Genomic DNA, 22,106 nt, shown 5'->3' on the forward strand with positions numbered 1-22,106 from the left:
TTAGTTGGACTTGAAAAAAGGTCAATATCCACTGATATATTTTCAGACTGAGTGCACACATGTGACTTCAAATAGCCCATTATCCACTTATTGTACTAGTCACGGCAAATCAGTGACTCAAGACTCACGGATTACAGTGAGAAAACTATTTCTGCAATAATGGACAGCATGAAAATTTTAGACAAGACTCAAGCTTTTGATAAGCATCAAGTTTAATGATTAATGACTTCAATTAATGCAACACTGTTCTATTCCACTTGGGCTACATTTAAACTGTATTCAAGTTGGGCAACTTTTTGAATGAAGAGATAAGAATTATAGTCGTAGAAATAGAAAAACCAGAGTCCCAGTGAAAATAATAGCAACGATTTATTCATAAAATTACACTATCACTCACTCATACCCAAAAAAAAAAAACAAAAAAAAAAAAGAAGAAGAAGAAAAAAAAAGCACAATCCAAGAAGTAGACTTGATCAGTCTCAAATCCACATCATATAACAGAGAGATGGCCAAGCTGCATCGCAAAATTTACAGATAGCTTCTGTGTTTTCACTTGCAGTGTAAAGATTTGACGTTCTTGGCTGCCACATCAAAAGCTATGGTGCAGTTCATGTTGGCGGCCTTCTTCTTCTTCATGATGAACATAATTGCAACTTTTCCGTTCAATCTTCCTACGCTGTTGAGCGTCAAGACCCCGCTGCTCAATTCACTTCCAAAGTTTGAACCATTTATTGCACTTGACTTCAAAGTTACCTCTGCATTTCTTTTTATGGTCGAAAGCCATCCAGCCTTGCCCTTTGCGATATCAATTACTGCCAGAGTCGCGCCTTGGTGTTGAAACGTGATATTGGCAGCATTGAACTTGTAGGAACCCCAGTTGGCTGAGTTCTTGATCTTGATTTGGGTTGTGAATTTCGTGTCGAATGAAGGCGCTGCCGAGTCAGATACGAAGCTTTCGACATTGATGTTGCCTAGCCTGAACCTGGGGGTTTTCACTTTCATGACAGTGAGACTCATTGTGGTGATAACTATGATCTGAAACACAACGAAAATAGTAATATAGATGGCCAATTTGATTTTCTTCTTGCGTTTCAGCTCATCAGCGGACAGCTGAGACTCTCCATCACTTCTTGTGTAACCATTTGACGGTGCCAAGGGAAAGGCCGGGTTGGTTTTCTCTGCCATGTTAACTTGTTTTTTGTTTTCTGATATGAAATCGGAAAGAAAGTTTCTCTGCTTTGCTTTGTGGGGTATTGTTTTCTAGGATGAAACTTGAAAGCTGAGGGAGGTGTTTGTGGAAATGGAGGAAGAGTGGTTTGTTATATATAGTGTTTGGAGCTTGGCCTATTTTCGTTAAGTTAAGTGATAGAATAGAATGAAGTTCCAGGAAAATGTAAATTTCAAGGGAAGGATTTTTATTTTATTTGAGACACCAAACGCGTACAAAGCCGAAGGTGGGAATTATTGGCTTCTAGATAGATGAACAATGACTTTGGTGCAGCTGAGGACCTTTTAGGCTTTTCTCACGAGTCATGAGATCATGGAAATATTATAAATATCAATAGAAGCTTCGAATCTCTCTGTCTGTAATTGACCAAATCTCCCACTGGCAGTGACTGGTGAGAACGTGATGTGGGATCTATTATACACAGTTTGCTAATCACCTTGTGAATAGTGTTGGCACTAGGAAAGCTTTATCCATGTCCGTCGGATTGCTAATCTTGATGGCTCTCTTGTTTGGTCAAAACGTATTGGCAGGTTTAAGATGTTTTTAAAATATTTATCTGTTTTTTTAACCTGGAGTCCCACAATTAAGACAAGCAGGAATTATCAAAGTCTAACAAAAGGGAATAATGCCGGCTGGAAAGCTTGAAAGTTGCAGTGTCCTTAACTAATCCAATAAAGCCAAAGATTTAAGGAACTTAATTTAATTATTAATAAGTTAATAATTTCTCAATATATATAATGAAACGTTGCAATATTGTGGGAGCAAATTTCCCCACGAGAATATTCGGTTCAGAAGATTCCCTTTTCTTCCTCGCCGCCTCTTTCTCCCTGCAAAATAGAACAAATAAGAGGACCACACCCGGGGGGTGTTGGCCAAAGGCCCTCCGATGCCTAAGTCAGTTCAATCGATCCGTAGAGAAACGATAGCTAAAATAGGGTACGGGATGTTTTTATAATATAAATTGGGTGACCGGAGCTTTATGTAAAAGAGAGAGAGAAAAGAGTGGCTAGGGTTTGAGAGGAATTTTCTGTAGAGATTTTAGTAATAATTCTGACGTACCTCAACCCTTGTGTGTGGCCATGCTTTTATAGAGCCTCGTAGGGTTAGGGTTTGGAGAAAAATAATCCTTGTTGGGAAAGGAATTATTTTTCTGATTTTAGGAGATTTAAATCAATTAGGGATTTAATGCGAATCAAATCCCTAATCAAGGCAAGAAGCCCCAAATCAAATAATCCCCAAATGGAAGGAAATATTTGACCTAGGGTTTGCTTAAACTTAGGTTCCCACAAATGCCTCCCAGCTTCTGCATGGCGCATGGTGGCATGGAGGAGGTGTGAATTAACTGTTGGGCTGTCCAGCTGTAACTGGGCTTTCTTCTTGGATTTAGGGTCTCAATTGGAGTCGGCTTTTGACTGTTCTTGGAGTTAGGTTCCCAGTAGGAATGGGCTTGCGATTCTTTCTTGACCTAGGATGCCCAACATGTATAAATGCAGGGCTTCTCTTCACTCTTCTTCACATCGCAAACTTGACTTCTTTACTTTCTAGCTTAAGAGAGATCTTGGAGAATTTGTACTGCTTGTCGAAGAGATGAGTTGTCGTGCATCCCAAGGTAAGTCGAGCAAGTATTTTTTTTTTTCTTCGTCTTCTCTTTTTTGCGGCGAGGACCAGCTAGATGGGACCAAGCTTGTTGTCGTCGTTGGTGGCTGAAGACGGTTGGAGTAGCGGTGACCGTTAGTGGTCTGCCCCCTGCCTAATATGTTGAGAGATAGAAGCAGAATAGTCTAGACTCTAATGATCTGCTGGCTGGGCAGGAGGAGTGTTCTGCCGGACTCCTTTAAAAAAGGATGGCTGACATGTCAACTCTTCAAGAAATGAAACTACAACTTTGCTGGCGAAAGATGCGACTCCATTGAGGAAAAAGCCAAGGATCCATTTTACTGAGAAGACTCAAGTAAGACCTATTCTGCTGCCATCAGTAAGGTTTAAACATCTTGTTGGTGCAGATAGCAAGAAGATTGACGGTATACGCGATGTTCAGGATGTTCCACTTGAGTCTTCTATAGACAAGCTTGGAGACCGTGATTTGCTCCATGAAGTGGTCTGCTTGTCGAGAAGTAAAGAGATGTTGGCATTCCTCTCTGAAGTTTGAGTCATCTGCACTAGTCAAGGGATGGAGATCGAGCTGGGAGGTGTGCTCATTCGCTCAACTATCGCGATCCAGCTGTTGAGTCACGAGCAGTCAAGCTTGGAGTTGATTCAGCATCGTCGACTCCTTTATTTCTTTTCAGCTTTTGTAGTTTGCTTTCTTGTGTAGAATAATTGTTGAACTTGGCCGGTTGGTCAACTTGCTTTGGAAATTTTAGTTATTTTTTCAACTTCAATTTGCGTATTGACTTGTGAACTGCTTGAATAACCAGCCAGTATCTTGATTGTGTGTCTCCCTTGGAAAATTTATAAGTGCCAAGGTCCTTCTTAAGGGACTACAAGCATGCTCTGCATATCCCATAGGATGTTTTTATGAGGTCACAACATGTTTGGCCTATGTCCGGAGACACGTCGATGATTTTCTTCTTGCGTTTCAGCTCATCAGCATTTTCCAAAGACTCTGCGTCACTTCTTTGGTAACCATGGTTTGCTGGGGCTGCGGGATAAGCCTTCTCAGCCATGTTTCTTAGTTTTTCTTTTTCTGATGAGTGAAAAGAAAATTGAGGACTTGGGTTTTGTAGGATATGAAACTTGGAAATGCAGGGAGTTGTTTATGGAAATGATGGAAGAGTAGTCTGTTATTTATAGTGTGTGGAATTTGGCCAATTTCAATAAGCTGTGTGGTGGAATGAATTTCCTGGAAAATGTGAGTTTCAGGGGAAGAATTTTGCACACGCCATACGCGTCCAAATGTGGAAAATTTTGACTTCTAGATGATGGATGACTTTGTTGAGGAGCTTTTAGGCTTTTTGCTTTGAGTAGATGGACATATTAATTAAACATCAATAGAAGCTTCTGTTGATAGATGAAATGTTCTAATACAGGCGAGAACATACTGACTACGTGTTACTGCTTCCTTGTTCCTCAGTGATTAGATCATCAGCCAACCCTCTAATCTAGGACAAGAAAAGTCTCCATTTTGTTGGAGGAGGTCTAAGCTCAAATATCTGGGAAAAGAGTTGTCGAATCCGGAGAAAAACATTTGATTGTGGTTTGCGTTTCTTCGCCTACAATCTATCATTTCCACTGCCAAATGCTCATCCTTGCTCCTTGTATCCTTCTCCATTAATTCTTGAACCACATTTACCTTTTGTTTCTTCTTCAGTTGGTAAAAGACCTATGTCCTCCCTATTCATAAAATTAAAATAAAATTATGTAGAACAGATGGCGGAAGCAGTCCAAGAGGAGATGGAGCAACACGCGCACAAGTGCAAATCGGGTAAACTGAAGATTTGAGCTCCGAGCTCAGAATCGGGCCCATGACCCGTCAATTCGAAGAGAACGGCGTCATGAGTAAAACTCATCACTTTGCCATGACGTATGGGCTTTTTCGGGCATCCGAGATCTTTTAGTAGCCCGAAATCCAATTTTTAGAGTTTTTAGAAACTTTGTTATTCCTAGGGTTTGTAGAAGTATTCAAGCATACTTTACCGTGGTTAGGGTTATGTTTTCTTATTCCAACTTTATCAATAAACCTTGAGGTTTCCTCATATCTTCCTGTGGATTCCAGAGTTACATGTTTTTGGCTAAGGTTTAGCCAATCAATTGTCACACTGCGTCACTTGGTATCAAAGTAGGTATGGTTGGCCCAATGAACAACCAAGATAGAGGTGATAGGACCCATGGCACAGGAGAAGTTGTTACTCGTGCCGAGTTTAAGACCCTTCCTGCTACAATAGAGGAGGTTCGGTGTTTATTGTTGGGCCTGGGAAACCAAAACCCTCCACCGAAACCTAATGAAGGTGCCCACGTAAAACGTCCTGTTGTTGAGAGACATCCTCTCCTTGAGATTGACGAGGAGTCTGAAGAATAACTCCATGAACAGCCCCCGATCGCACCAATCAGAATAATCGTAACCAATACATGGACGATTTTCGGATTAACACTGATATTCCTTACTTTAATGGCCACCTACAGATTGAAGACTTTCTTCACTGGTTGGTAGAGGTGGAGAGTTTCTTCGAGATTATAGAGGTTCTAGAGAAGAAGATGGTGAAGATGGCTACCTTTCATCTCAAGCGTTGTGCGGTTGTATGATAGGATCAGCTTCAAAAATCACGGCAGCGGCATGGTAAGCAAGCAGTGAAGACTTGGCGCCATATGAAGCAACTAATGATAGGGAGATTCTTACATGCCGATTATGAGCAGTACCTGTATCGACTCTACCATAATTGCCACCAAGACAATCGGACCATTTCTGAGTATACGGATGAATATTTGCTTTTGGCTTAGAGCAATAATTTGGAGAAAACAGATGGTCACATGGTCGCTAGGTATATAACTCGATTGAGAAGTTCTTTACAGGAGAAAATTGCACTTAAGACTTTGTGGATAGTTCATGAGGCACATAATATAGCATTAAAGGCCGAATTACTAGAGAAAGATAAACGTACTGGGTCGAGCACTAGTGGTATCAAGAAAAGCAGTTATAAATCCTTTACTTCATCCATGGAGAAAAACAAGGGTATGCAGCAGGTTCCTAGGGAGAGTGATAAGCAAAAGAATTTTACCCCACGCGATGAAGGTAGTAGCAGAAATTTGGGAAAAAATCCCCCCAAGAGGACCCATCCTTATACTAGGCCGACGAATGATATTTGTTATAGGTGTTTCAAACCAAGGGATTGCTCCAATGAGTGCCCAACCTGTAACAAACAAATCAATCTAGCTGAGGCGATTGAAGACGGAGATAAGGTGTTGGCGTGACTTGTGGATATTGACTTACTTTCCTTACACACCAAGAATTCCTATTATAATTGTAATTGATTTACTTTAATTCCTGATTTCTTACTGTAAATGGATTTAGGAATTTATTATTTACTTGCCCATTCAGGTTTTGTTGTATTATAAATATGACCTCCTACAAGGAGAAGAATACACAGAAAATTCCCACAAACAAATATTCTCTCAAAGTTTTCATATTTTAGCATGGTATCAGAGCCTAGTTTCTAAACCCTAGCAGCCACCATGGGGGAGGATGACTCTTCTAATCCTCATGGCGGTAGCACCACTGCTTTCTCCTCTCATTCTCAACCAACCATAGCCGAGTTGAGTGCCCAGGTGGCTCAACTAATGCAGATGCAGACTCAGACCTCGAAATTGATCCTAAATCAGGATCCTACCAAGACGACCTCGACCTCGAATCAGACGACCTTGAACCCGAATCAGACAACAATTCCGATGAAAATTACCTATGAAGCTTCCGCTACACAGATTGGCATAAAGTTGGATGGCACCAATTATGCCCTATGGTCCCAAGTTGTAGAGTTGTATATCTCCGGCAAAGACAAATTGGGATATATTAATGGCGATCTTCCACAACCTCCTTCAACTGCTCCAACGTTTCCTCGCTGGCGCACCGAGAACTCTATTGTGAAGGGATGGCTCATCAATTCTCTGGACCAGAGCTTGATTGGCAATTTCATTCGTTTTTCGACAGCAAAAGCAGTGTGGGATGCAATTGCCACAACTTACTATGATGGCACTGACATCTCTCAGGTATATGATCTGAAACGATGAGTCTCTCGTATGCGACAAGCTAGTGGCTCCATTGAAACCTATTACAATACTCTCCAAAGCTTATGGACAGAAATTGATTTTCGTCGTCCAAATGTGATGGAGTATGAAAGCGATATCAAGCGCTATAATGATATTCTGCAGGAAGATTGAGTTTACATATTTTTGGATGGTCTTGATGATCGTCTTGATAAGGCCCGAAGTGATGTTCTTCACATGACTCCATTCCCTACTGTTGACCAAGCTTATGCCTATGTTAGCCGTGAAGATGTTCGACAAGCAGTGATGATGGGTTCATCCGATCGAGCCATTGGTGCTGGCTTAGCGGCCAAGAGTACGCCTCGATCAGGTCCCCCTACTCGTGCCGGACAGCCCCATAATTCCTCTACTGCGGCCCACCTTCAGATCCAGTCATATGCTACTGCTGCTGGTGCGCCACTTCCTAAAACCATCCCACCTTCCCGTCCCAAGGCTCTGACTGATGGAAGTGGTTGCACGCACTGTGGCAACCTCAAACATACCCGTGACACCTGTTTTAAGCTAAATGGTTATCCTGATTGGTGGGAGGACCTCCGCGCTCGCAAGCTCAAAGAAACTGCTAGTAATTCCGGCCGTGCTGCTCTTGTCTCTACCGAACCCCCATTAGCCTTGTTCCCGCAGGTAGATCCTCCTGATAGTCCCGCGCTTCCGGATGTCTCAGGTAACTGTGGTTATGCATTTCATACTTCTGATCTACGAGATACTACTGGTTGGATAATTGATTCTGGCGCCACTGATCATATGACCTTTGATCCGAATGATTTTTTGCACACCACTACACCCCGCCGCACAAGTATTGCCAATGCAAATGGAGTTACCTATCCTGTGACAGGGGCCGGCACTGTTGCCCTTTCACCTTCTCTGTCCCTTTCTAATACTCTACTCGTTCCATCTTTGTCCAATAAATTAATGTCTGTGAGCAGGCAACTGAACAACTAAATTGTTGTGCACTAATTTATCCCAATTTTTGTTTACTACAGGATATTCTCACCAAGGAGATCATTGGGCGTGGTACTAAAAGAGGGGGGCTGTACTATGTGGATGACTTCAGTATGGGACGTGCCAATAGTGTAAAGCATCCGTCTGATGACAAGCACCAACAAATTTGGCTCTGGCACCGACGTTTGGGGCATCCATCTTTTGGTTATATGAGACACTTATTGCCCGAATTGTTTTCTGCATTTAAGGATTCAGATTTTAAATGTGACACTTGCATTCTAGCCAAGAGTCATAGAGCATCCTATCCTTTAAGTATGAATAAAAGTACTATTCCTTTTGCTTTAATTCATTCTGATGTTTGGGGACCCTCACCTATTTCTACTCATTCCGGTATTCATTGGTTTGTCACATTCATAGATGATTGTACACGGATGACATGGCTTTATTTGATGAAAAATAAGAATGAAGTGTTTTCCCTGTTCCAATCTTTTCACAAACAGATGGAAACACAGTTCAATGCTCGAAGATAGAAACACAGTTCAATGCTCGAACACAGATTCTTCGCTCTGACAACGGTGGAGAATTTGTTAATCATGATTTTCAAACTTACTTCCAGACACATGGCATTATTCATGAGACAACTTGCACCCAGACACCACAACAAAATGGTGTTGCCGAACAGAAGAATCGTCGTCTCCTTAAAACAACCCGTGCTCTTCTCATTGGTGGCCATGTTCCTCGTTATCATTGGGATGATGCTGTCGTCACTGCTGTCAACCTTATCAACCGCATGTGGGGTCTTGAACTTCAAAACTCCATTACAAGGGCTCGCGCAACACGGGCCTCTGCCCTCTGTTTTGGTGCTTACCCTTGGCATTTTTGGCTGTGTGGCCTTCGTTCATCTCCACAAAAATCAACGAAGCAAACTTGATCCATGTGCGCTTCGTTGTGTTTTTTTGGGTTATGCCACTCATCAGAAAGGCTACCGATGTTATCACCCTCCTACCCGGCGAACCTATGTCACTTTGGATGTCACCTTTCTAGAATCAGATATGTTCTTCTATGACCCAGCATCCAATTCTACTCTTCAGGGGGAGATACCGAGTGAAGAGCTCAATTGGAGCAGCTTGGAACATGAGGATATTCATCTATGCACGAAGATTGCTCTCGGCCAAGAAACAATAACAATCGATCGTCCCGAGTCTAGCACGTGCGAATGCTCTTTGCCAAACAACGATCGATCGCCTAACCCTTGCGAAGATGTTTTTGATTCGAGTCATACTCTTACAGACAACTCAGAACAACAAGATGAAGACCCCCCTCTCATTCAACAGTACCAACGGACCAATCTCCTGAGAATATCTTTGAGGTAAATACTCCTACTAGACTTGTGCATTTAGAGGATAAAACTATTGGATATCAATTACCTTTCAGGCAAAATCGTGGGAAGCCACCAAACCATTATTCACCTGATATTGGCAAGACATCCAAGTATCCAATTGCAAATCATGTATCCACTGAGAAGCTGTCTGAACCACTCAAGGCTTTTGTGCATCAGATGTCTGCTATCCATATTCCAACCAAGGTCTCTGAAGCATTGAAAGATCCTAAGTGGGTCCAAGCTATAAAAGAGGAGATGAAAGCTCTTGAGAAAAATCAGACTTGGACATTGGAGACTATACCACGAGGAAAAAAGACTATCGGATGTAGATGGGTGTTTACTATAAAACATAATGCATATGGATCTATCGAGCGATACAAGGCAAGACTTGTGGCAAAAGGGTACACACAGACCTATGGTATAGACTATGAAGAAACTTTTGCACCAGTTGCAAAGTTAAACACCGTCAGAGTCTTATTGTCCCTTGCAGCTAATTTGGATTGGCCACTACACCAGTTTGATGTAAAGAATGCTTTTCTACATGGCGAACTCACGGAGAAGGTGTACATGGACATTCCTCCCGGATATAATACTACTCAAACTGGAATAGTTTGCAGGTTACGAAAAGCATTGTATGGATTGAAACAGTCACCACGTGCATGGTTTGGACGGTTCACCATGGCAATGAAGAACAATGGTTTCAAACAATGCAACTCAGATCATACTCTATTCTTGAAACATCGAAAAGGGAAGGTAACAGCATTAATAATCTATGTTGATGATATGATTATTACTGGGAATGATAAACAAGAAATATCACAGCTACAAGACTATTTGGCTACTGAGTTTGAGATGAAGGATCTAGGTGGACTCAAGTATTTCTTGGGAATTAAGGTGGCTCGATCGCAGCAAGGCATATTTCTCTCTCAAAGAAAATATGTGTTGGACTTGTTGACAGATATATGAATGCTAGATTGCAAACCTGCGGACACTCCTATTGTTCAGAATCATCATCTTGGAGAATATCTGGATCAAGTTCCAACTAACAAAGAAAGATACCAAAGGTTAGTGAGAAGATTGATCTATTTGTCACATACTCGACCAGACATTGCTTATGCGGTGAGCGTTGTCAGTCAATTTATGCACTCTCCAAGTGAAGACCACATGAATGCAGTTCTTCGGATACTTAGATATTTGAAGTCTGCACCTGGAAAAGGACTTATATTCTCAAAGCATGGTCATCTATGTGAGATCCCACATCGACCAAACGGAGAGGGGGTGATGTGCCTTATATGGCACACCTCGCATCCTCATAGCGTGAGGCCTTTTGGGAGCTCACTGGCTTCGGGTTCGTAGTAACTCCGAAGTTAAGCGAGTTGGAGGCTGGAGCAATCCCAGGATGGGTGACCACCCTGGGAAGTTGCTTCGTGAGCTCCCAGAAACAAAACCGTGCGGGCTGGTGAGAATGTAGCCAGCCCAAAGCGGACAATATCCTGCTACGGCGGAGCCGGTCCGGGGTGTGACAATTTGGTATCAGAGCCACTCTGCCGTGTGGTGCGAGTGTGCCGACGAGGACGTCGGATCCCTTAAGGGGGGTGGATTGTGAGATCCCACATCGACCAAACGGAGAGGGGGTGATGTGCCTTATATGGCACACCTCGCATCCTCATAGCGTGAGGCCTTTTGGGAGCTCACTGGCTTCGGGTTCGTAGGAACTCCGAAGTTAAGCGAGTTGGAGGCTGGAGCAATCCCAGGATAGGTGACCACCCTGGGAAGTTGTTTCGTGAGCTCCCAGAAACAAAACCGTGCGGGCTGGTGAGAATGTAGCCTGGCCCAAAGCGGACAATATCGCGCTACGGCAGAGCCGGTCCGGGGTGTGACAATCTAAATGTTGATGGTTATTCATATGCAGATTGGGCAGGTAATGTAACAGATAGAAAATCCACATCGGGTTACTTCACATTCGTAGGAGGTAATTTGGTGACATGGAGGAGCAAGAAACAGAATGTAGTAGGTTTATCCAGTGCAGAAGTCGAGTTCAGAGGCATGACTAAAGGGATTTGTGAACTTCTTTGGTTAAGAAAGTTGCTTACTGAACTTGAGTATAAACCTACATCCACAATGAATCTCTTTTGTGACAACAAGGCTGCTATAGCTATTGCACATAATCTGGTTCAACATGATCGTACTAAACATGTTGAGGTGGATCGACACTTCATCAAACAGAATCTTAAGGCTAAAGTGTTTCAGTTTCCTTTTGTGAAATCCGAGGATCAATTGGCGAATATTTTGACAAAGGCGATTTCCAGTAAAGCATTCCACAATTCACTGGATCAGTTGGGCATTGGCGACATCTATACACCAACATGAGGGGGAGTGTTGGTGTGACTTGTGGATATTGACTTACTTTCCTTACACACCAAGAATTCCTGTTATAATTGTAATTGATTTACTTTAATTCCTGATTTCCTACTGTAAATGGATTTAGGAATTTATTATTTACTTGCCCATTCAGGTTTTGTTGTATTATAAATATGACCTCCTACAAGGAGAAGAATACACAAAAAATTCCCACAAACAAATATTCTCTCATAGTTTTCATATTTTAGCATAAGGATGGTAATGTTGATGCATATTACGAATGAGCAGAATTTGCGGATAAGGATGGTGATGAGATGGTCAATTTAGTGTTGCAAAGAGTCCTCATATCCCCAGAATAGGAGGCGGGGCAACGTAACAGGATTTTCCGTTCACTTTGCATCATTGACAATAAAGTGTGCAATGTGATTATGGATAGTGCCAGTTGTGATAATCTTGTGCCCGAGAAATTGGTCGATTATTTACAACTCCCAACACAAAAGCACAAGTCTTCGTATGCATTGAAATGGGTAAAGAAATGACCCGTGGTTCAGGTGACAGAAGTATGCAAGGTTCCCATCTCCATTGGCAAGCATTACCAACAGGAAGTTTCGTGTGACGTGATCTATATGGATGCTAGTCATGTATTACTAGGGCGTCCTTGGCAGCATGATACAAATGCTACACATAAAGGACGTGATAATGTGCATTTGTTCAATTGGGGTTCCCACAAGATTACTATGGCTCTTGTTAGTGAATCTGGAAAATTAGAAAAGCCAAAGAACTCAAGTTTTCTGGTGATATCGAACAGCGAGCAAAAGTTTGAGAAATATATTAAAGAAACTGATGTCGTGTACCCTGTGTATGTGAAGGGGTTGTTGGCTACCTTGCCAGAGGGTGTGTACAGAGTTAAAGAAAATTTTAATTGATTTTCTGGAGTTAATTTCAGATTATTTACCTAATGAGCTACCACCCATGAAAGACCTACAACATCAAATTAATTTGGTGCTAGGAGATAGTCTTCCTAATCTACCCCACTATCATATGAGCCTTAAGGAGAAGGAGATTCTCAGAGAAAAGATAGAAGATTTTCTACAGAAAGGGTTTATTCGAGAGAGTATGAGTCCATGTGCAGTTCCAATATTATTGGTACTGAAGAAGAACAATACATGGCGTCTGTGTGTTGATTGGAGGAGTAGGTACCACCAGATTCGAATCAAACCTAGAGATGAGTGGAAACAACTTTTGAGAGCAAGGATGGATTGTATAAATGGTTGGTGATGCCATTTGAGTTGTCAAACTCAACGAACGCATTTATGAGACTTATGAATCAGGTTTTGCGTCCCTTTATTGGTTCATTTGTTGTAGTTTATTTTGATGACATTTTGATTTACAGCAAAACCAACGAAGAGCATCTGATACATTTGAAAGGGGTTTTGAAGGTTCTGCAAGAGAACAAACTATTTATTAACCTGAAAAAGTGTACTTTCATCACAAACAAGTTACTTTTTCTGAGTTAGGTTGTTAGTGCAAATGGTATCCACGTGGATGAAGATAAGGTGCGAGCCATTCAGGAGTGGCCTACCTCGAAAACAACCAGTGATGTGAGGAGTTTCCATGGCATTTCAACCTTTTACAGGCTTTTTGTTTGCCATTACAGTACTCTTACCGCACCAATTACTGAGTGCTTGAAGCGTGAAAATTTTAATTGAGGTGAAGAGCAAGAGCAAAGCTCTGCCCTCATTAACCGTGTAGCGAATGCACTAAGTCGTCGAGCAACTTTACTTGTTACTTTGGCTTAAGAAGTTGTGGGTTTCGAATTTCTGAAGAAACTGTATGAGACTCATGTGAATTTTTAGGAAATTTGGGCTAAGTTTGTTAGCAATGAACCGATGACGGATTATCATGTCAGTGAGGGGTATTTATTTAACGGCAAATATTGTGAATCCTTACTTCTTCTTTAAGAGAGAAACTGATTCAGGACTTGCATGGGGGTGGACTGACTGGCCATCTCAGCCTTGATAAAACCATTACCCGTATGGATGAGCATTATTTTTTGCCATACTTGAAGCGGGATGTCAGCACTATTGTGTAGAAGTGCTACAGTTGTCAGGTATCTCAAGGGCAGTCCCAAAATACTGGTCTTTATATGCCTCTCCCTAACCCTGATGATATTTGGCAAGACTTGTCTATGGAATTTGTTCTGGGACTCCCTCGTACACAACGAGGAGTCGATTTTGTTTTTGTTGTGGTTGACAGGTTTTCCAAGATGGCGCATTTATTGGTTGCAAGAAGACTGCGGACGCTTCCAACATAGCCAAACTATTTTTCAAGGAGGTTGTGCGGGTGATGGTTTTATTTTTGGAAACTTTGTTATTTTCCTATTTTAATTCTTTTGTTATTCCTAGGGTTTCTAGGAGTATTTAAACATACTTTATCGTGGTTAGGGTTATGTTTTGTTATTTCAATTTTATCAATCAATCTTGAAATTTCCTCATATTTTCCTTGTAGATTACTGAATTACATGTTTTAGGCTAAGATATATAGCCAATCAATTGTCACGCTACGTCATAAAATATATGTGAGCTGACTCTATATGCTTATTTACATTTCATCTGACCTAATAATTAAAAGATGACAGACGAATTAGCACATTTTGTATGTTGAGTATAATTGAAACGAGGTATTTGTTTTATCAGATAAAACATAGTGTTTTAATCATTAATTGGTGGAGGGCATCTCATGTTATGGACATGGTAACTTTTTCATTGTTTATTGGACCTTTACTTGGGCCCATACCTCTCAACCCTCTCATCAATCCACTCCCTCATATCCCTCAACACAATCTCCGCATTCTCATCGGGCTCCCCTTGTATCAAGGAATGGTACATCCCATCGTAAATCTTCAAGGTCTTGTCCACACTCGATGCCTTTTCGTACAACAGCTTCGACGACGACGGACACGTCACCCCATCCGCCGTCCCGTGCACTGTCAAAAAAGGAGTCGTGACGCGCGAGAAGTTGTCCTGTATGTACTGGCACACCCTCGCGATCTCCCTCATGGTCCCCACCCTCGGTGGGCCCGTGTACCTCCTCGGATTCGAGGCTATGATCCTCAGCTTCGCGGGGTCCTTGATCGCTTTTCCGACCATCTTGTTGTCCGGCATTGCCGCCCATGTGTCGGCGATCCCGAAGAGGAGGCCGTACAGGAACAGGTGGACCTTGCTGGGCTTCATGTTCTCAGGGATGACGAAGAGCGGCGCGGAGAAGATCAGGCCCGTCCAAGTGTCGGGCGGGGACTGGAAGTACATGAGCATGGTGGCAGCGCCGCCCATGGACTCGCCGAAGAGGAAGGCAGGGAGGTGGACGTATAATTCGTTGCGGCGCACGTGGAGGAAGAAGGAGAGTGACGTGGCGGCAACTTTCTCCATGTCGCCAAGGTAGCAGCGGAGGCCGTCGGATCGCCCGTGGCCGAGGAGATCGGCGGCGAAGACGGCGTAGCCCCACGTGGCGTAGTGCATGCATATTTTCTGGAAGAGCCAGCCGGTGTCGGATCCGTAGCCGTGGGTCATGAAGACGGTGCCTTTGACTGTTTGATCCAACGGCAAGAAGCTCTGGGTGAAGATCTGGCCGTTAGGGGTCTGGAAGAATGATTTGGTGTTGCGCACGCCTTGGGAGGTGTAGTAGTCCTCCTCGGGCATGTCGCCCCAGAAATTCGGAGGCGTTTCGGTCGCCATCAGGATGGAGCCAGAATTTCAATATGGTGGGTCTAAATTTATCTTATCGGACAAGCCTATGAAAAAGTAAGAGTGAATTTCAGTGATAACCAAAAAAAACAAAAGGCATAATTGATGATTCATCATTATTTCTCTTCAAAACTTCTCGAAGAGTCTCTTAACATTTCGATGTTGTCATGACATTATAAAGTATAACGTATTAAATAATATATATAAAATATAAACATACAAACTAACAATAAAATTCAATAAAAACATACTTAAATAGTTAAATCTAATCAAAATCAGAAAATGCCATTAATTATAAATAAGAAACTAGGCCTTCATCACATCTTCAATCAACAAGTCAACAACTAATCAATTTATCAAAATCCCTAATGAATAATTCATACAAGCAAGAACACCAAAATCAATTTCAAATCCTATTTGATAATTCAAGAACCGAAATCAATTGCAACTCATAAACTGATAAACTTCAATTGTAAATAACTAATCATAAACCATAAATATTCCCCAAAATTTCAACATAAAAAATAATAATAATAACAAAAAAGCAGATGATTAATGAAAGATTACCTTAATTTGCTTTACTTAAGATAGGCAGCAAGCATGGGTTGGAAATGATGGTTTGCTGCTGCGCAAGAGAGAGAGGAAATTTTTCTTCCAAACAAAAAGAGAGAGAGAGAGAGAGGGAATTCCTGTTGTTAGCCTAGTCGAAGAGCAGGGGTTGGATTTGGAGTTGGAGGAAAAATGGAAGCGGATTTTTAAAGGGAGAGAGTTGGTGGATTTGCTGTGAGTGCGGTTGGTGGGGGTTGGTGGACTGCCCTTTGATGAGGTCGACTACTACTAGAATGGTGTTGACGCGTGAACTCTTTTTTATTTTAAATTTGTTTATTGCATGATTTATTTGATTTTTGATTCATCATCTCTTTGTTGTGTTGTCAGCGCCACGCAGTCATGATCGATACCTTTCTCTGCGTCATCATCGAGAGAGAAGAAAAAAAGAAGAAGGATTAAGGAACTTAATTTCTGACTAGTATATAATATGAGAGATACTTAGTTTGTATTAAGCTTTAATTTTAATTTTAACTTGTTTTGTTCGTTCGATTTACGTTTTTGAGTTCGTTAACTTGTGTAACTTTTTCATATGATCATTTCTTTCTAATCCTTCTCCTCCATTTTTAGATTGATCCTTAGAGTAGACCCATTTCTGCAAATATTGGCCTTCTTGAATGATTCAAACAATTTGCTAAAAATATAGTTAATTGCTTTATGAATCGAAGCACTGCCTGCCGCAGTAAACAAATACAAGTGTGATTCTTAGCTATAGAAATAAAGAATATGAGTAAAGCAAAATAATCCAAGAACTAGTCTTCATCAATCCAAAATTCACATAATTACAGACATGTGTCCTAGCTGTCTTCTTCACTTGCATTGTAAAGATTTGAGCGTCTTGGCTGCCACATCAAAGGCAATAGTGCAGTTCATGTTGGCAGCCTTCTTCTTCTTCATGATGAACATAATTGCAACTTTTCCATTCAATCTTCCTACGCTGTTGAGCGTCAACACCCCGCTGCTCAATTCACTTCCAAAGTTTGAACCATTGATTGCACTTGACTTCAAACTCACCTCCGCAGTTCTTTTTATGGTCGAAAGCCATCCAGCCTTGCCCTTTGCGATATCAATTACTGCCAGAGTCGCGCCTTGGTGTTGAAACGTGATATTGGCAGCATTGAACTTGTAGGAACCCCAGTTGGCTGAGTTCTTGATCTTGATTTGGGTTGTGAATTTCGTGTCGAATGAAGGCGTTGCCGGCACAGCTTCGAAGTTCTGGACGTTGATGTTGCCTAGCCTGAACCTGGGGGTCTTGACTTTCATGACAGTGAGACTCATTGTAGTAATAACTATGATCTGAAACACGACGAAAATACTAATATATATGGCCATTTTGATTTTCTTCTGGCGTTTCAGCTCATCAGAGGATTGCAAAGATTCTGCATCACTTGTTTTCCAAGCCATGTTGATTTCTTTTAGTGGAAGTAAAGCTTCAAAAGAAAATGCTCTGCTTTTTCTCTGTTTCGCTCTGTAAAATATGAACTGATGAGCAAGTGAATTGTGTTGTGAGAATGTTGGTGAGTGCTGTGTGGTATTTATAGAGAATTTGGTAAATGAGTTACTTGCCGGAATAATATCGAGGGTATAAACTTCCTGGAAATTGGAATCAAAACGCGCAAATAGTTGGGTTGTAGTTTATTGACTTGTAGTAGCCTACAACATGACTTGAAATCCCATGATACTATGTTATTATATATTTCTTGTGCATATGGATGCGTTTCAAATACGAAACTGATTAACAACTCTGCAATCATATTGTCCATTCTGTTTCTTTCCTCTTACTTCTCTGGTGGCTTGTAAATTTGTAAAGTACGCTCCTTTTACAATCATTCATTTTGTAAAAACAAGCACAAAAGAAAAACAATACTTTTAAAAAAAAATTTGAATCAAATCGAAAATTAGATACAACTTGGGAGACGTCGTGGTTCACCCGAACAGGCTAAGTCCATAAAAATTAGAGATATTCTTAATATTACTATACTTGTTTTGTTTACATAATACAAGTTACTTGTTTAAGAATAATAGTCACGATACCAACAGTCTCCTTTAGTCCCTAGTAAGAAAGGACTTCTTGGTTCAAGAGTTGTAACTTGAGTGCACTGGCCGAGCAACCTTTTCGTCTACATATCGCCTAGCCACACTATTCCTAGTCCCCAAAGCCCCAAGGTAAGAAGGACGTAGAAGAATACTTGGCTTTTTATTCCCAAGTCCCTCATGCCGTTTATGCATTCGTTCACTCGGTTGGTGACATGAAGCAATGATGTCGAAGGGCAAAGTGTCGAAAAGGCAAGATTTTGGTTCATGTCACTTCGTTAGTGATAATGCACTGATGGGCGGGTGCCAACCCGAAAGGTACTTGTGTGTCTCAAATCAAGCATATGTGCTAAAAAGCAATGATGCTTATGTGTTGGAAGGCAATAATGCTTATGCGTCGAAAGGCAATGATACTTAATGTTGAAAGGGTGTGACCATCGAAAGGCTAACGTTCGGTCATTGAACGCGTACCAATTCACCATCAAAGGAGTGTTGTTTGGCCATTAATGAGGTGATGATTTGCCTTCGAAGGGTTGCAGTTCGGCCATTGAAGGGCGGACATCGGAAAATGACATGGGTTGAGAATAAGAGCATGGACTACAACTAATTAAGGACATGAGATGTGATTAGAGGCCCAAACTGAAGAGAACATAGGGAAATTCGAATAGACTCACCAGTAAACAACCAACAAGGTCCAGCACTTTTCTGTGTCCCATTCTTCCTTGCTTAATTGGCCACTGGGTTCTTCCCGTAAAAATTTGACTAAACTTGACTTTTCATCCCAGTAATTTGAGTGAAGTTATGTGGTGGAATGAATTTCCTGGAAAATGTGAGTTTCAAGGGAAGAATTTTGCACATGCCAAACGCGTCCAAATCACTTCTAGATGATAGATGACTTTTTTGAGGAGCTTTTAGGCTTTTCTTTTTTTTTAGTAGATTGACATATTAATTAAATATCAATAGAAGCTTCTGCTCATGGATGAAATGTTCTAAGATAAAATGTGTCTGGTGCAATTCTAACAGTACTTGGCATACCACTCCATCAGAATCTGATAGAAAATAACAATAGAAAGCTCACCTAACTCTCACATTATTAAAGTATAGGCAATTGGCCAATTTTGAAATTCTAAAAGACCTATGACAGCATAAAGACTATGCCTAGAACACAAACAATTGGATCTCTCTACATCTTGCAGAGAGAAATTTATCACATGTCTTAATTTTATTATATCCTTTTCTTTGTAAGCTATGGGACTTATAGACCAAGTCAAAAACTCTACACTAAGAGAGCATTTCCTGGAAACTAATTATGTCTCTCACCATCTTTGCAATCCGCTGATGAGCTGAAATGCCAAAAACGAACCAAATTGGCCATTACATTGGTATTCTCATTGTATTTCGTATCATAGTCCGACTCTTTTGGACACTGTGATGAAAGTTAAGACCCCAAAAGTCCGGTTAGGCAACATTGACGTCCTAGATTTAACGCTGTCCCTGCAGCACCTTCGTTTGATACAAGCTTTACAACCCAAATCAGAGTCAAGAACACAAATTGGGGACCCAATGAGTTTGATGCGGCCACTGCAACGTTCTTGTACCAAGGCGTGGCCGTGGGGGCAAATTGTTATTGCAAAGAGCAAGCCTGGAATGCGTCCCACCAAAAAAAATCTTTGTTGAGGTAAGTTTGAATTCCAATGCATTGCGAAGCAGTTCCAATCTTGGCAGTGGGATGTTGACGCTGAGCTGCAAAGCTAAATTAACTGGTAAGGTGGAATTGATGTTTATCATGAAGAAAAAGAAGTCTGCCACAATGGACTGCACCATGAAATTTGACTTGTCTTCAAAGGCAATTCAAGGCTTAGAATGCAAGTAGTGAGAAATTCTCAGCAATGAGTGATGGAGGTTGCAACTTCCGGATTTGAAGCGGGAGTGTTTGTTTTTTTCATTCTATTCTTTGTTTTAGGATTGGATTTTTGTAGAACCATAATGTAGTTGATATATTGTTCTGTTTTTACTGTCTTTCAAATTTCTGACCATATGAAGAGAGATACTTTGTATCTACAAATTAAGCTTTAATTCTCATCTATGGTGAATGGAGGCCTTACAAAACAAAAGATGTGTCATGTGACTAGCTAAGCTTTCCATGTCCAATGTTTTCATCTCAACTAGTGTTTTGTGCTACATTTCCATTTTTGTGTTCATTCTCCTTCATCCTGAGACACTCTGCACCCCATGCCACACTAAACACTCAGCAAAACCTTAATCCAGGACACAACAACAAAAACAGAACAGAAAAAGTCTCCATTTTATTGGTGGATGTTCTGAGCTCAAATATCATGGACGAGAATTGTTGAATCAAAGAAAAACATTTGACTGTGGATTGCGTTTCTTCGTGGCTATCCCCTTTTTCTTAGTTAATTGTTGAACATAATTGATACGAAGTATATGTTTTATCAGAAAATTAATACGTGTAGGGCATGTCATCATGTCATGATAGTTATGTAACTTTTTAACTTCTTTTGTTCGTTAACTTCTGTAACTTTCAATTGCTCATTTCTCTCGAACATACGTATACAGTATGTGGTTTGAGAACAGAGGAACATATGTAATCCTGCTCCTTCATTTCAACATTGATCCTAAGATATCTATTTCTGCAAATATATTGGCCCTTATTGGATAAACAAGATACATGATTTAAGCCATTTGATAAACATAAAGTAAAAAGAATAGCAATAAAGTAGTATTGTAATTCTACAAACAAAATACAATACAAGTGTCACTCATAGCTATAGAAAAAAAAAAGAATATCAATGACGAAAAATAATCCAAGAACTAGTCTTCATCAATCCAAAATCCACATCATTATAGAGAAATCAAATCATGGTCTGTTTTTTTCACTTGCAGTGTAAAGATTTGACGTTCTTGGCTGCCACATCAAAAGCTATGGTGCAGTTCATGTTGGCGGCCTTCTTCTTCTTCATGATGAACATAATTGCAACTTTTCCGTTCAATCTTCCTACGCTGTTGAGAGTCAACACCCCGCTGCTCAATTCACTTCCAAAGTTTGAACCATTTATTGCACTTGACTTCAAACTCACCTCCGCAGTTCTTTTTATGGTCGAAAGCCATCCAGCCTTGCCCTTTGCGATATCAATTACTGCCAGAGTCGCTCCTTGGTGTTGAAACGTGATATTGGCAGCATTGAACTTGTAGGAACCCCAGTTGGCTGAGTTCTTGATCTTGATTTGGGTTGTGAATTTCGTGTCGAATGAAGGCGCTGCCGAGTCAGATACGAAGTTTTCGACATTGATGTTGCCTAGCCTGAACCTGGGGGTTTTCACTTTCATGACAGTGAGACTCATTGTGGTGATAACTATGATCTGAAACACAACGAAAATAGTAATATATATGGCCAATTTGATTTTCTTCTTGCGTTTCAGCTCATCAGCATTTTCCAAAGACTCTGCATCACTTCTTTGGTAACCATGGTTTGCCGGGGCTGCAGGATAAGCCTTCTCTGCCATGTTTCTTAGCTTATCTTTTTTCTGATATGAGTGAAAAGAAAGTTGTCTGCTTTTGAGGAGTTTGCTTTTTTGGGATATGAAACTTGGAAATGGAGGGAGTTGTTTGTGGAAATGATGGAAGAGTATCCTCCTATTTATAGTATTTGGAATTTTGCCAATTTAATTAAGTTACGGTGGTGGAAATCAACTTCCTGGAAATTGTGAGTTTCAGCAGAAGAGATTATTTGCAGACGCCAAACGCGTCCAAAGCCAAAGGTGTGAATTATTGACTTCTAGATGATGGAAGACTTTGTTGAGGGGCTTTTAGGCATTTTGCTTTGAGTCACGTAATGGACAAATAAAAATATCCCAATGACATGTGAGAACATGGTGTGGGATCACCTTGTGAATAGTTTTGGCAAATTATACTGTTATTTAACTTTGAATTATTCTTCAGTCCAGAACACAGTCATGGTTTAAGGAACTTTATTTGACCATGAACACAGTTATGATTACTCACCAAACTCGGAATATCTTAAAATATAGGCAATTGG

General features: G+C 41.0%; 2 protein-coding genes across 2 annotated transcripts; both read right to left on the reverse strand.

Annotated features, from left to right (window-relative positions):
• Nucleotides 1–416: 416 nt before the first annotated feature.
• On the reverse strand, nt 417–21,754 carry LOC117627268. The gene is made up of 2 exons (XM_034359257.1): nt 21,430–21,754; nt 417–1,035 (listed from the first exon to the last, which is right to left on the reverse strand). The coding sequence occupies exons 1-2, from the start codon at nt 21,571–21,573 to the stop codon at nt 550–552; spliced, it is 630 nt and encodes a 209-aa protein (XP_034215148.1). The 5' UTR covers nt 21,574–21,754; the 3' UTR covers nt 417–549.
• On the reverse strand, nt 14,251–16,193 carry LOC117627267 (caffeoylshikimate esterase). Its single transcript, XM_034359256.1, has 2 exons — nt 15,977–16,193; nt 14,251–15,456 (listed from the first exon to the last, which is right to left on the reverse strand). Exon 2 carries the CDS (start codon nt 15,398–15,400, stop codon nt 14,447–14,449), a length of 954 nt encoding a protein of 317 aa, XP_034215147.1. The 5' UTR covers nt 15,401–15,456; nt 15,977–16,193; the 3' UTR covers nt 14,251–14,446.
• Nucleotides 21,755–22,106: the final 352 nt, after the last annotated feature.

This window comes from Prunus dulcis, chromosome 5, assembly GCF_902201215.1.
Source record: "Prunus dulcis chromosome 5, ALMONDv2, whole genome shotgun sequence".
Classification (NCBI taxonomy): domain Eukaryota; kingdom Viridiplantae; phylum Streptophyta; class Magnoliopsida; order Rosales; family Rosaceae; genus Prunus; species Prunus dulcis.